The sequence below is a fragment of the Ascaphus truei genome, chromosome 4 (genome assembly GCF_040206685.1).
Source record: "Ascaphus truei isolate aAscTru1 chromosome 4, aAscTru1.hap1, whole genome shotgun sequence".
Classification (NCBI taxonomy): domain Eukaryota; kingdom Metazoa; phylum Chordata; class Amphibia; order Anura; family Ascaphidae; genus Ascaphus; species Ascaphus truei.
Genome location: NC_134486.1, coordinates 216661218 through 216676583, shown reverse-complemented (window position 1 = coordinate 216676583; position 15366 = coordinate 216661218). Strand labels below are relative to the sequence as shown.

Here is a 15366-nt window from a genome sequence, read left to right as displayed (position 1 = left end):
TATACATTATATACAAGACAATTGCGTGCACAGTTAAAGATAATATATATTATGGGTGTATGAAACAGTTAAAGACCAGATTAAAATGTGTGACAGCCTTAGGCCTCGGGCATGGTCAGCGCTTATGCGCTGATCCGTGCTGAGGCGTGCTGCTGCTCGGCACTGAGCCTCTGCAGCCGCAATGAGAGCGGCTTTAGCAAGGGCTCGTGCACGCGTCCGCACGCTTGGGGAAGCATGTGTCGCACACAGTTTTCAAATTTGGCGCTCGCCGGAGCGCAGGGCCGGTCACGTAAGCGGTTCGCCCAATGAGTGACGTCACTGGCCCGCCCACAGACGGCGCGCTGTGTAAGGCCAGAGAAAGCACCTGAGCCTCAGCGTGCCTCAGCCCGGACAAAATCACTATGTCCCAGGCCTTAGATTGTCTTGCTGCATGACCCACTTTCAGTTCAGCTTCAGCTCACGGACAGATGGCCTGACATTCTCCTCTAGAATCTTCTGATACATGCAGAATTTATGGCCGTGTCAATGATTGCAGGCTGCCCAGGTCCTCAAGCAGCAAAACACCATGCTTGACCGTTGGAATGAGGTTCTTCTGTTCGAACGTAGGACATTGAAAATTCTGATATTCTGCACCATAATTGGCTATCTCTTGTTTTGGAAACATTCAGGCCTGCTGCTTTAGTGTGTATATTAATTAATCTATTTTTTGCAAGCGGAATGGTTTTTTTTTTTGAAGTGAAACTTCCTTAGTGGCACCTCATTCGAACTGGGGCAAAAATGGATTGTGGAGACAGAAATGAAACGGATGTGACGTCAGTGCTGGCAGTTGAGGCCGGGCTGTGTTCTGGCTCAGCCCGACCCCAACACTGACATCACACCCGCTCCACAAATCAGATGTGGCGGCGGCGGCTCCTCCTAATGACTAAAACAGACTGACACACACACACTGACTGACACACACTGACACACACACACACACTGACACCCATACACACACTGACTGACACACAAATACACACACACACACTGACATACATACATACATACACACACATTGACTGACACACATACACACACACACACTGGCTGACACACATACACACAAGGAATTCACACTTAGGGGCCTATGCAGAGAGCAGCGATTTTTAAAATTGGAGAGGGGAATAAAAAGTAGGTTTAATGGAGAGTTTTATTCTCCATATGCAGAAATGGGCGAAATCCGCTATTTTTAGCATTACTGCATGTGGAGAATTGTAAATGAGGAGATGCGCGCAGCTGAAAGGGGGGGAAAAAAAATCGCATTTTTTTTTTCCCCTATAGCCGGCGAGCTCCTGCTTCTTGCCAACTTTAGTTGGCGGAGAAAATTGATGAAAATCGCGCCAAAAACAGCCACTAGATGGCGAGCGCGCCTTTCTGAATTCGGATAATTTTCAGACTGGCGAGATGTAGTTTCTCGCCAGCTGCGCGGCGAGATTTTGAAATAGAAAAAAAAATGGCGCGTTTTCCCTAGCTCGCCATTTTCAGCTGTTTTTAGTGCGATTTTCTCCGGAAAATGGCGAGATTTCAAATAGCGCTGCTCTCTGCATGAGGCCCTTACTGCAAATAGCTAATACAGGGGATGTGTGCCGAGCACGCGCATTATAAGTCAAATTTATTTGTGTTTTGTCACTGAAATTGTATTTTGTTTTTTAATTAAAACATCACCAACACAAATACAATTTCTGTGACAAAAGTCAAAGAAGTTTCACTTACTATGCGCGTGCACAGCACACACAGCTTTTTTTTTTTTCAATTATTCGTGTGTAATTTTTTTTTTTCAAAATTAAAAAAAAACTGATTCCGCTTGCAAAAATAAATTAATTAATATAAACACTAAAGCAGCAGGTATTAATATATATATATATATATATATATATATATATATATATATATATATATATATATATATATATATATATATATATATATATATATATATATATATATATATATATATATATGGAAAAGAGACAGTGTACACCCCTAGTGCATTATCATAAACAATGGGATTTATTATTATAAAAAGTTGAGTGGTAGACAATTCCCACTTACAGGATGATTAAAACAAGGATTAGAATAAAGGTATCTTTAACTGTGTAACGGTGCCACTCTAAAGGCCACCCGGATCGCTATCCAGCACACCACTTGTCTGTATGTATGCCGCTGAAAGAGGCAAGAGTCCTCCGACACCGACACAAACAGCAGCACATCCCGATGGAAAACCGCAAGCACGGGGAACAGTGGTGCAGATCCGACCCTCCTCTCCAGCTGATACACCTCATGTTGAAAAGGGAATCCTTCGGTACACAAGCTACGCCTCAAAGTAGCGTGATAACGCCAGTCCCAACGCGTTTCGTCAGCATCAGCTGACTTCATCGGGGGATGCCACATACAATTTGGCAAGACTATATATAGACAGTGCACTTTGAATTTCATTGGTCAGCAGTAAATTACAGCAAATGAATCCATAGTCATTGGGAATGTAACGAACGATTGTAAAAAAGTAAAAATACATAAATAAATGCTATTTGGACAAAGATTAAAAAAACAACAATGTGCTAACGTGTGTAATGAAAAAACACACACAAAAGTGAAAATTAAAACAAAGACAAAATATGTGTGGAAATGCCACTGTTCAAATCCTTAAAAAAATGACTACAATAATCATAAAATGACAGTCAAATCAACATCCATTAATTTAGAAATCGAATCTACCTCATTAATAAAAATGAACTAGATGCTTAGAGACAAGCAAGGAACTGTAGACAATAGCTATATTTGTAAAAAATAGGAAAAGCACTAAGAGCTAACACTAATTGATTGGACATGGTAAGGTGATAAATGAGGACCTATATGGGGGGAGGGGGAAGGAAAAAGGGGGGGAAGAGGAGGGAAAAGGAAGGGGGGAGGAAGAAGGGGAAAAATGAATGAAAGGAAAAATGAAATGTATATGATAAACAGAATGCGCAGAAGGACCTACACTATAGTGCTTATATCTAAATTTTCGTTAAGTCCAAATTGCACTAGACAATTTAGTTTAAAAATCTAGTAGCTTTCTTTCCTGTAAGAAGTTTAAACCGATCACCAGCTAACACAGAGGGTGGTACCACATCTAGTCCCATAATCTTTAAACTATCAGACTGTTTATGAACCATCAGAAAATACTTTGAAACATAATGGTCAGTAACCACTGATAGAAGATATATTATGTTCCAAGAAGCGGGGGCTTAATGGCCTGGTTGTCCTGCCCACATAATGTAGGCCACAACCACAGGTCAACAGATACACCACATACGTTGTCAGGCAATTAACAAAACCCTTCACTTTAAAGGAGGGACTACCTGAAATGGAGGAAGAAAATTCCCTTCTGCAAAGCACGAAAGAACACGTGCTGCATCTTCCTCTGCCACACTTAAAATTCCCAGATGGTTAGGACTTCATTTAAGTTTTTGGGGGATTGCTGCTTTGAGGGGAGACTGTAACATTGCTGGGTTGTTTCCTTCCTTTTGTTTTAGAACCACTGTTTCTTTTCCCCTCGTCTCTGCAGGTGACTGCATACTAGGAGCTGGTTCTTGTGCAGGCCTGCCAGTTTTCTTCACCAGAAACGGCGGCCTACTGGCGGTCACCGCTCGAGAGGGAGTGTCCGTGCTGTCAGAAGACATGGAAGATTCCCTTTCAGCATCTGTAGCAGGAACCAGTAGTCAGGTGAAATATAGAAATTAACGTGCTGTCATGATTTTACTTTGGTCCTATGTCGGGCGGTACCTTTCCAGTCATCAATAAATGCGTTGTAATAAATATAAAATATTTGCCGTCCTTCAGCAAAGCAGCAACCTGCAGAGCCCAAGAAATGGAAAATAACGTGCACACCACTGACTTAAATAGCGAAAATAATGCATTAAATAGAAAATAATGCGTAATGAAAATCAACATTTGTTGGGGCTAAATGTGATCACTATAAAGGAATCGGGCTGTAACACTTCTGGGGCACAGCCATTTTATTGGAAGCTGCAACCCGTGGCTTAAAACACCTGTCGGAGTTGCTCCGGGATTGTGTCAGATCTGCAGTCTTGTGCATGTGTGAAGTATACTTTGAACCACAGATGTTTTCTCTATTTCTCATCATAAGACGCGCTTGTCACCACAAATGCTCTCATCTAATCTGATTTCTCATTGAAATAATTTTTTTTGTCTTATTTTAGTCTAGTTCATTGGCCCCGTCTTCAAGAATGGAGACAATAGCCCACGATGATAAGACTAAGTTACTGAAAGCAGCCTTCTTACAATATTGCAGGTACATTTGATGTAATGCTTGCAACATACTGACACCCTATAGCACTGCAGGTGTGTACTGAGGATCATTTCAAGGTCATGATACAGTAGCCACGCACAATGAGGCATTACATATACTGTGATTCTTTAGCACACTACTGCTTTTCTGAAACAATTGAACCATTGTTGTTTGTATGCACTTGTCATTGGAGTAAGAGAATTGTACACATATTTTTGTTTGCAGGTCTTTAAGAGAGGATTTTATAAACACGTGAACTTGGATGCACCAGATATGTATTGCTTTGATCACGGGGGAGTTTTAACAGAAAAAAATAATTCGTAATTGAACACATTTGTTTTTTTAAGTATTGCAACAATGTTCATTTTTCCTTTTTCTTTCTTTCTTTTTTTACTTCTTGGAAATCATATGATGTATCTACCAGCAAAATACTTGGCTTCATTTTAGAGAACCACAGCTGTTGCTTTAGTTCCTAAAAATGTCTCTCAAAAACTAGTAATAGTGTGGTAGTGCAGCACAAAATTGGAAGGATCGAATCACTGCAGAAGGAATAAAAAGGCCCGTAACCAGTCAGGAATGAAATCCATTATTTAAGAACAAAATGAAGACTGGTAACTTTTCAGTAAAAGTGGAAGGTGGGAAGAACATAGAAAAGTTAAGCTTTATAGCATGGGTAAACACACACTTTCCAGATGAACATTTATTTGTCTGTCCTAGGACATTTAAAGCCATTATAAATGGAAGACTACACTGCAAACTGTATACTTTGTAAGCTTTGTATTCTTATTTCTCCGTAGTGACGGTTGTGCTTATAATACTAAGGGCATTACAGGGATACAGACTCTCCAAACTGGCCCGGCTTTCACCCTGGCGTCATTCAATCTACAACAGGAACTCCTCCCTTTTGACGATATAAATACTCCTGGTGCCATGTCCCTGTAGGGCTTCCTTGCTAGGCACTGGTCCACACTGAAATAGGGCAGATTCAAATTCTTGGAGCCGTTTCTGCAACCAGATCTTGTTGGGCTGGCTTTGAATCTTAAGTCGGTGCCAGTTGCAGTCATAAAAAGTGTATAGTGGAGAAAGCGAGATTGAGAACAGGATAGGGGAGGATGTAACGTCCTTGTTCTGTATGGGGACATTATAGACGACATATAACTACAAGGTTTTCATAACATTTAACAACACCATTTCCTTAGTTTGTGATTCTTTTATTCACTGGTCTAACCACTGAAAAATGACAGGTTTAGGACTATGTACTCCATCAGTCCTGGATCAGAACGGGGCCGTCTGGTAACCTCATTTGTGCTGAGACAATAAATAAGAGGAACATTGTTCAGTACAGCTGCAATTTTCTTAATTATGAACCTGTCATTTTTATTTGCCTTAAATGCTAATACTTGTGGAAGACTGTACATCAGGCCTGCCCAACTCGTAAAGTGAGAAGGGCCGAACTGCTCCAAGGAAAAAAAATTGGGCCGCACGGGTTAAATCATCATCATCATCCTCATCCTCATATCTCCCCCAGAACCCTTCACTATCAATCTTTATGATACTCCCCATCTATCTCTCATACCACCATCTCTCCCCCTCACCCACACAATACCCCCCCTCCATATCAAACACACAATACCCCCCTCCACATCCCCCCAGCCCATTCCATGTCAGCATCCCCCCACCCCACAAGTCAGCATCCCCCCCATGTCTCTCTTCCCTCAATATGACACTCTCTCCCCCTCCCCTTAATGACACTCTCTCCCCCTCCCCTAAATATGACTCTCCCCCTCCCCTCAACATGACACTCTTTCCCCCTCCCCTCAATATGACACTCTTTCCCCCTCCCCTCAATGACACTCTCCCCCCCTGCAACTCACATCACACCCTCCCCCTGCACCTCACATCACTCTCCCCCCCTGCACCTCACATCACTCTCCCCCCCCCACTGCACCTCACATCACTCTCTCTCTCTCCCCCCCTGCACCTCACATCACTCTCCCCCCCTGCACCTCACATCACTCTCCCCCCCCCACTGCACCTCACATCACTCTCTCCCCCCCCCTGCACCTCACATCACTCTCCCCCCCCCACTGCACCTCACATCACTCTCTCCCCCCCTGCACCTCACATCACTCTCCCCCCCCTGCACCTCACATCACTCTCCCCCCCTGCACCTCACATCACTCTCCCCCCCCCCCCCCACTGCACCTCACATCACTCTCTCCCCCCCCTGCACCTCACATCACTCTCCCCCCCCCTGCACCTCACATCACTCTCCCCCCCTGCACCTCACATCACTCTCCCCCCCCTGCACCTCACATCACTCTTCCCCCCCTGCACCTCACATCACTTCCCCCCCTGCACCTCACATCACTTCCCCCCCCTGCCCCTCACATGTCAGCAGCCCCCCCCCTCACATGTCAGCAGCCCACCCCCCCTCACATGTCAGCAGCCCACCCCCCCTCACATGTCAGCAGCCCACCCCCCTCACATGTCAGCAGCCCACCCCCCCTCACATGTCAGCAGCCCACCCCCCCTCACATGTCAGCAGCCCACCCCCCTCACATGTCAGCAGCCCACCCCCCCTCACATGTCAGCAGCCCACCCCCCCCTCACATGTCAGCAGCCCACCCCCCCCACGTCAGCAGCCCACCCCCCTCACATGTCAGCAGCCCCCCCTCACATGTCAGCAGCCCACCCCCCCCTCACATGTCAGCAGCCCACCCCCCCTCACATGTCAGCAGCCCACCCCCCCACATGTCAGCAGCCCAAACCCCCTCACATGTCAGCAGCCCACCCCCCCACCAGCCCGTTTTTCACACCCACCCCCCACCAGCCCGTTTTTCACACCCACCCCCCACCAGCCCGTTTTTCACACCCACCCCCCACCAGCCCGTTTTACACACCCACCCCCCACCAGCCCGTTTTACACACCCACCCCCCACCAGCCCGTTTTTCACACCCACCCCCCACCAGCCCGTTTTTCACACCCACCCCCCACCAGCCCGTTTTTCACACCCACCCCCCACCAGCCCATTTTACACACCCACCCCCCACCAGCCCGTTTTTCACACCCACCCCCCACCAGCCCATTTTACACACCCACCCCCCACCAGCCCGTTTTTCACACCCACCCCCCACCAGCCCGTTTTACACACCCATCCCCCACCAGCCCGTTTTACACACCCACCCCCCACCAGCCCGTTTTACACACACACACACACACACACACACACACACACACACACACACACACACACACACACACACACACACACACACACACACACACACACACACACACACACACACACACACACACCTCTTTTAGATGAGCTTAGCACATCCTCTCCTCCCCGGTACTAAGCGCCGCCCCTGGCAAGCTCTGACCTCCACGGCAGCCTGCTATTGAAGAAAAAAAAACACACATCCTCCTCATGCTGCTGCTGCTGCCCCCGCGCACCGCAAAACCCGGGAGAGGGATGGGGCTGGGAAGGAGAGGGAGGGGGCTGGGAGGGAGAGGGAGGGGGCTGGGAGGAGGGATGAATTGCCGCCATTTTTTGAAACTTTTTTTAAAAAATTTATTTAATTAACTGGCGCCGGGCCAGAGTCATCGCGGGCCGCACAGAGAGGCCAGACGGGCCGTATGTTGTGCAGCCCTGCTGTACATGATACCGCGCTCCTCCTTATAAAGTTTGCTGCAGGTAAAAAGATAGGCCTTACATATAGAAAAACAAAAAGAACGATTCCTGCGCTCCTACCAATTGGGCTAAAATAAAATGGTGATCTCATGAAGAAGAGTTACTTAGTTAAACCCTTTGACAAAAGCGTTATACTATATACACCTGCAGCCCCATCAAGGCATAACTGAATATATGTAATAATTGTCCTATGGACTGGTGAAAAATGTGAGAAAGCCCTGAATGGGTTAAATAAAGCATATGTTTATTGTGAGTAGTGCAATTAAAAGCGAACCAAAGCCAGTATCATAGTTACCTTACTGTAGAGGTAAACTGTTGATGCACAAATTCCCTGGTGTGAATATAATGAAACTTACACACATTTCTTTCTGTTAATAAACTTACAAAGTCCCAGCAAGCTCAAGAAACCCCCAAAATAGCATTGGAGTTTTCTGTCTTTTCACATATTTCTTTCTGTGAGCCTTATACATTCACCTACTCTTCAATGCAGCTTTTAATTGCACTACTGACAAAAAGATATGCTTTATTTAACCCCTTAAGGGCGTTCTCACATTTTTCACCAGTCCCTGGGACAACAATTACATATATTCAGTGTAGGTACCTGCAAATAGGGTTATGCCTTTACGGGGCTGCAGGCTTATAACGCTTTGGACCAAAGGGTTTAACTAAATAATCCTTATTCAAGAGATTGCTATTTTATTTTAGCCAATTGTTAGGAGCGCATGAATTGTTCTTTCTGTTTTTAAATGCTAATACAAATTGGTGTTATTTTCTGAACCTAGAGAGCTTCCACCACTAGACCAGGGGTATTTATTTTTGGTTCTGGTAATAATTAAGAAAATGAAAAAAACAAGGAATCAACAGATTTAAAGCTGCAGTTCAGTCAATATCCTGCATGTGTGTTTTTTTAAATAAATCAGTTCTGTAGTAAGAAAAAATACTTTTAGCATTTTCTGTTTTAAAAACAACAACTTTGAAAGACCAATTTTCTTGTATTCTATTTTAACAGCCATTTGCTAAGGCACTGCCCCTTCATGTCCTGTCACACACCCCTTTGTCAGCCCTGCCCTCCCTCTAGCACTCAGTGCAGGAATGCTCATGAATATTCATGAGCTTCCACTGAGGGAGTGAAGCAGAATATAAACAAATCCCAGCTTTTAATATGTCACCAAATTTCGACCTATCAATACATAGAGAACGAATTGACCTGCAGCTATACAGTTCTTTAGGTAATTAGAGATTGCACACACAAAACTATTGAAGTAAAAAAATAAATGTAAAAAAAAAAAAAAAAAAGACTGAACTGCAGCTTTAAAGACCTTTTACTAAAATGAATTGTGTGCATATGAATATATGTGGTCATTTAAGTTGCAGTGATTGTTTGCTTTTCTTGCATGGATTCTGTGATAACATCCTGGAAAATGTTTTGCCCCCGCCCCAACCACTAGCATCAATAGACCAGTCTACTACTAGGTAGCATTTAGGGAGTCTCCTGGTCTTGGTTCGATAGGAGGAGGTTTGTTTTTTACTTTGTATAGATACTTGGGGACACATTTTCTAAGGTAGGCTAAGCCATGAGACACATGGGATAGAAGGTGTTTATGGGGCTGTTATGGGTCGTCTTTCTTAGCACCACTTAGTAAATATGGCCCTTTACTGCTTTTTATTATGCCCATAATTCTGAAGTCAATGCAGAAGGCACTTGCACTTCAGAACATAAAAAGCAAGTTTTGTGTGAAAAATTCAGAATGAAACCATTTCCCATAGTTCCTGCACATAGGAAGCCAGTTAAATAATGTGCTGTTTGCTGTATTATTAAAATTTTAGTGATAATATAATGAACTTCTGAATCTGTTTTTGTAAGATGAATTCATCACTCCACAGTAATCTTTTGTTAATTAAAATGCACTGGAACTATTTCACCTAAAAAAAAAAAATGTATTCACATAATGGTTACTTATTGAAATAAGAAATTTGAATAAACCGAAAGGAACTTTGAGAAGTTTGTGGAATAAATAGCGTAAAAACAATAAGCATGTTATGGAAAAGACCACGGCATTTTTAAGGATTATAATTTACTGCACAAAAGTGAAATATCCAATACGCTTAATGGTTTTATGAAAGTAGGAGTAATAAAAAAAAAAATTATTGGTGGGCCAAATCGTTCCAATGTACTGTCAATTTTTATTTTTCTAGTTAAAGGCTGCTCATTTCAGTATAGTGTGTGTGTGTGTGTATATATATATATATATATATATATATATATATATATATATATATATATATATGTATGTATGTATGTATGTATGTATGTATATGTGTGTGTGTGTGTGTGTGTATCATTCTCTTCCTCTCTATAGCTGTACATATTTGTGACATTGGTGTTTTCTAGGAAGGATTTACTTGGTGCACAGAACATGTCGGATAGCCTGTTCTCCCCAGATTCAGATTTGGATGCTGATCATGAACTGGATGAGGCAGTGACTCAGATTAGTGTGGACTTGGTGGATGACTATCCTGCTTCGGACCCCCGCTGGGCTGAGTCTGTGCCAGAAGGTAAGGTCATCGTAAGACAGTGAAGACTCCTCGTATCATCTAGAAGGGTGAAGGACTTGTTCACAGGCTGGGACATTTGTTTTTTTGTGTCAAAGCAAATGTGGAACAAAATGGATGCAGTTAGTGGCGTTCTCATCTTGTTACTTTTTCATCAATCTTGCCCTGTGTGGATGGGCTTCCGAGCTAGCAAGGAGTCAGACCATATTTTACTGCTTTACAATCTTGGCTAGTTCTGGATAAGAATATATGCAAAATGTAAGACCTGTTAACTTGTTTCTAATATTTGACACAGCTGCAAGCAAAAAAAAAAAAGTCATGCAAAGCAAAGTGTATATTTTTTTTTTATGGCTGTGGATTGTAAATTATTTTAATTGCCATGAGTAAAATGTCTGTAGTCCTTGCATGATGTTATTGAAAAATAACAATGTAGGCAACACTCAAGTGGCAGCTGTAGCTTTTCACATTTAATGGCATTATGCATGCTTTGTTTCCATGTTAATATCATGCTCTGTAAGACAATATTATGGGCCACATTGTGCTCATCTGTGATGGCAAATGGTAGCTTTCTCAAACTTGTTGGATATTATGTTTATAAAATATGCTGCAGTACCTTTTTGGTAGATTATCTAGGGATATATTTATGTGGGGAAATCCTCTGGTAATCCAATTAGGAGACATTATAAAAGGACACTGAGCTAAATTACACAAGGCATTATACCCTGTGCAAATATCTCTTCCCTTCTTGGTCTGACATCTGATAGTGGGCCCTATTTCAGCTTTTAGTCAAGCTAAACTGAATCTTGGCAGCCAGTCTCACAGCCTGACATGTTGAGGGCATTTTTCTCTAATATTCAATATTTTCCAGAGTGTCTGAATTGTCTGATAATGGGATCTAGTTTAGTGTTGCACAATCAGTAGTCCTTGGACCACCGCCCCACCTCTGTCTGTTCAACCTTTGTCTGTTCAGCTCTGGTCTCTACAAGAGTATGGGCACTTATTTTGCAGAATTGGGTGCTGGGAGATGCCTACGCCTGAAATGTACATGTACAACCAGTAAGATAGCAGCACCTCAAGGTGTGTGTGTATAAGGTGGTGTACAGATGTCGTCTTTGTCCGCCCATCCCTGCACCCATATACTTAAACACACCCAGGCATTCCTCAGAACAACACGGTGTTCTCCTAGGATTCCATGGTTTATGTTGCTGCAAAATAACCCCCAAGACGAGAACAATGCAGCCTGCTACGTAGGAATGTGTATGTATAGGTGAGCTTGTGCAATGTTTCCATCCACACCGGCCCTTGCCATAAAAAAGGTAATAACATCCATTCCTCATCTAAGATACGATGGGGAATCAGTGGCTTAGTGGACTTCCATTAAATAGATCAGTAGTTCTCACACCTTTCCTTGTGGACCACTGTCCACGCCAGATTTTAGAGCTGACCAAAGGAGTCGCCTACAGGTGAATTCACCTATTGGCACATGAATAAGCTATTGGTTGGCTGCCTAAAAAAAAAAGGTTTGAGAGCCGCAGGACTAGGTGAAGCTGTTGCCTTTAAATGATTTGTCACTCTCGTTCAGAATATAGTGACATTCTTTGTTTTTATTTCCTTCTTCAGAGACGGCTGGATTTAGCAATACATCCTTAATCCTTTTGCATCAGCTTGAAGACAAGATGAAGGCACATTCTTTCTTCTTGGATTTTCTTCACCAGGTCAGGTGGCTTCCAACACAATATTACTGCCCACCACTTGCTTTTTGTAAAATAAAAATATTAACCGTTCACAATTATTGTTTCAACCCAGGTCGGGCTCTTCCATCGTCTGAACACCTGTCAAGTGAAAGGATTCGCCATGGCAACGCGGCTGCTGCTCAGTGAGCACGCAGAGAAGCTATCAGCTGCAATTGTCCTGAAGAACCACCACTCCAAGCTCCCTGCGCTGGTTAACTCGGTCATACAGCTTGCGTTAAACAAAAAGAAGTGTCCCATACCCCAGAACCTGACTGCTGCAGATATATACTTTAGGGAGGTGAGGGAGCCTTTCGGTTGTATGCCTTTAGATCTTTGCATCGGGGAAGAGAAACACTGCATGGATTGTGATAGTAACAATCTCTGATTATCTCAAAGCAGCAAAGTGCACCCTGCTTGACAAATGGGATAGATTTCTATATATTTGTTTATTTTAACCTATTTTGTGAAACCTTTTCTCCCGCACTTTTGAACAATATTTTTACTACGTTGGTGCTCTTTTCTATCCTTGAGGCTTCTAAGCCCTGGAACACAGCAAGAATTAAAATGGTCATTAGTGCTTCACTTAAACACAAAAAGCCATACAATATGAAAGAGGTCAGCAATTATTTCACGTTGAGGATTTTTAAAGGCAAATTGCTATGCTTGTGGTGCAAGGCTGCATCATAATGTGGTCATGGCTCTGAATGTATTTTGAAAAGGATTGATGCTTCAATCCCTATGTAGGACAAGCAAGAACTGCTTAGTACACAAGTCACATTTACTGTGCCTTTTACATTTCCCCCTACTATTAGGAACGTGACACAAACTGTAAAACAATCATGAAATATCAACACACATTACATATTTTATGTCCCACAGTGCTTTAGACCGTCACACATCTCCTTATTCCCATAAATAAGACACTTTAACTGCCTCAGCCAGGGACCAAAAATTCACATAAAGCTCAAGGAATATTAGGGAGTTATGTACAAAATCCATAATCTATATCTATAAAAATGAAACCGTTTGCTGTGCTTATGGGCAATCTGATTGGTCCGTTGGTCTGTCACTCACCCTCTGGCCAATCTGATTGGTCCGTGGCTCGGCCCCGCCCCCGCACGCCTCTCATTGGCTTGCGTGGTTCGCTGACCTCACAAACCCAACTGCAACACTGTCAGAACAATCACTGCCTCACCGCCTGCTCTCACCTCCCCTGCGGACTAGACACCACCTCAGGTACCGTGCGCTGCCGCGTGCTTCCTCCCCCTCCCCCCCTTCACCAACACCGCCCGGTGCAATTACCCACCAGCACACCATACACCGTCCCGTCAAACCCCCCCCCTCCTCACGCACACCCTTCGCTGATGACACCCAAATACCACCCGCCCACACCACAAACAACTGACACCGCCCCCTCACCCCTACCGTACACCCACTGGTGCCACCGCTACTTACACTCTCTCACCCGCAGCTCACCTCCCCGCCGGCAACCTCCCCCCCTCCCCTCACCCGCATGGGGGGTGGAAGGAGCGGCGGGGGGGGAACACGCGCAGGGGACAAGGGAGGGAGAGAAACACCGCCGGGGGGGGGAAACTATCGCCTTGGGGGGGGGAACTCACACAACCCCACCTCACCACCACACCCACCCAAGATTCACCCCCACACACCCAAGATTCGCCCCCCACACACCCACCCAAGATTCACCCCACACCCACCCAAGATTCACCCCCCCACACACCAACCCAAGATTCACCCCAAGATTCAAAAACCAAGATTCACCCCACCCACCCAAGGTTCACCCTCCCACAAAACAATTATTAGGGATTCACATCCCGGGCAACGCCGGGTCTCTCAGCTAGTTACAAATAAATTTAAACTAAATGCATTCCTGTCCGTGTCAACAGAAGGTGTGTGAGGTTTGGTACTTGTACAGGACAGCTTACACTGGACACACCCTCTTTATATACATATATGTATTTATATATTTTAGATGCATAGCATAAGTGTATGTTCTATTTTATCACGTGCTAGTTAAGAGGACACATACATGTCTTCCCAGACGTTCATTTCTAAATTGTGCTCTTGGTTACCAATATTTTACTCTGTCCATTTTTCACACACTTTCATGAATTAATTCACTTAACCGCGTAAATGTTATTTCTTTACACCCTAACTCTCCTGCCTGTTCTATGTATTACTATCAGAAGGCCTCTATTCCTTTATCTGTTGGTATTGTCCCACCACTGAAAAAGCTGCATATAAACCATCCAATCATGGTTATGTAGGCAGTGAGGTGATTTCTTTGCATGATAAAATCTATTTTTATTTTCTGATGCAGGTGTCAAAGATGGATGTCATCTTCGAATGTTTGATAGACAAAGAGGAGGGCACGTTGGACAGCACATCAATCGACTCTGCTGAGTGGGCACAGATAGTTGTCAATGTGAACAATATTTTGAAGGTACTGGGCTGGTTTCCTGTAGAGGCATAAACCGTTGCACTATTCTAAGTCACATCTGTGGCCTTTTCCTATCATTTAAGGTGCTTGTGAAAATGTCACTTTCCTAATTTGATTCCTTATTTCTGATCCAGGAGTTCCTCCGGAGCTGTAGAGCAGCGCTCAAAGCTCCGGGGACACTGTGTGTGTGTGTGTGTGTGTGTGTGTACACACCTATATGCACATGCGCACATATATGCACATGCGCACCCATGCAGATATAGTTACATAGTAGATGAGGTTGAAAAAGACATGCGCCCATCACGTTCAACCTTTGCTAAGTTTAGATGACAGATACTTTATCCTATATCCGTACTTACAGTATATTGATCCAGTGGAAGACAAACAAAAAACCCAAGTGTCATATCATCCAATGATATCTCATAAGGGGAAAAATAAATTCCTTCCTGACTCCAAGAATTTAATTAATTAAATTAATTGACAATCCGATTACTCCCTGGATCAACATCCTTCCCATTTTTACTTATTTGGTATATCCCTGTATACCTTTCCTTTCTAAAAAGATGTTCAACTTTTTTTTGAACAAATCTATTG

General features: G+C 43.7%; 1 protein-coding gene across 2 annotated transcripts in view; it reads left to right on the top strand.

Moving 5' to 3' along the window:
* NUP133 (nucleoporin 133) overlaps positions 1-15366 on the top strand; it is a 97487-nt gene that overhangs the window by 43136 nt on the left and 38985 nt on the right. For both annotated transcript variants that reach the window (XM_075596867.1, XM_075596865.1), the window contains exons 12-17: positions 3587-3744; positions 4242-4333; positions 10421-10584; positions 12202-12296; positions 12388-12612; positions 14653-14775. In XM_075596867.1, the coding sequence (XP_075452982.1) occupies positions 3587-3744; positions 4242-4333; positions 10421-10584; positions 12202-12296; positions 12388-12612; positions 14653-14775 (857 nt within the window). The remainder of the gene's footprint in view (positions 1-3586; positions 3745-4241; positions 4334-10420; positions 10585-12201; positions 12297-12387; positions 12613-14652; positions 14776-15366) is intronic.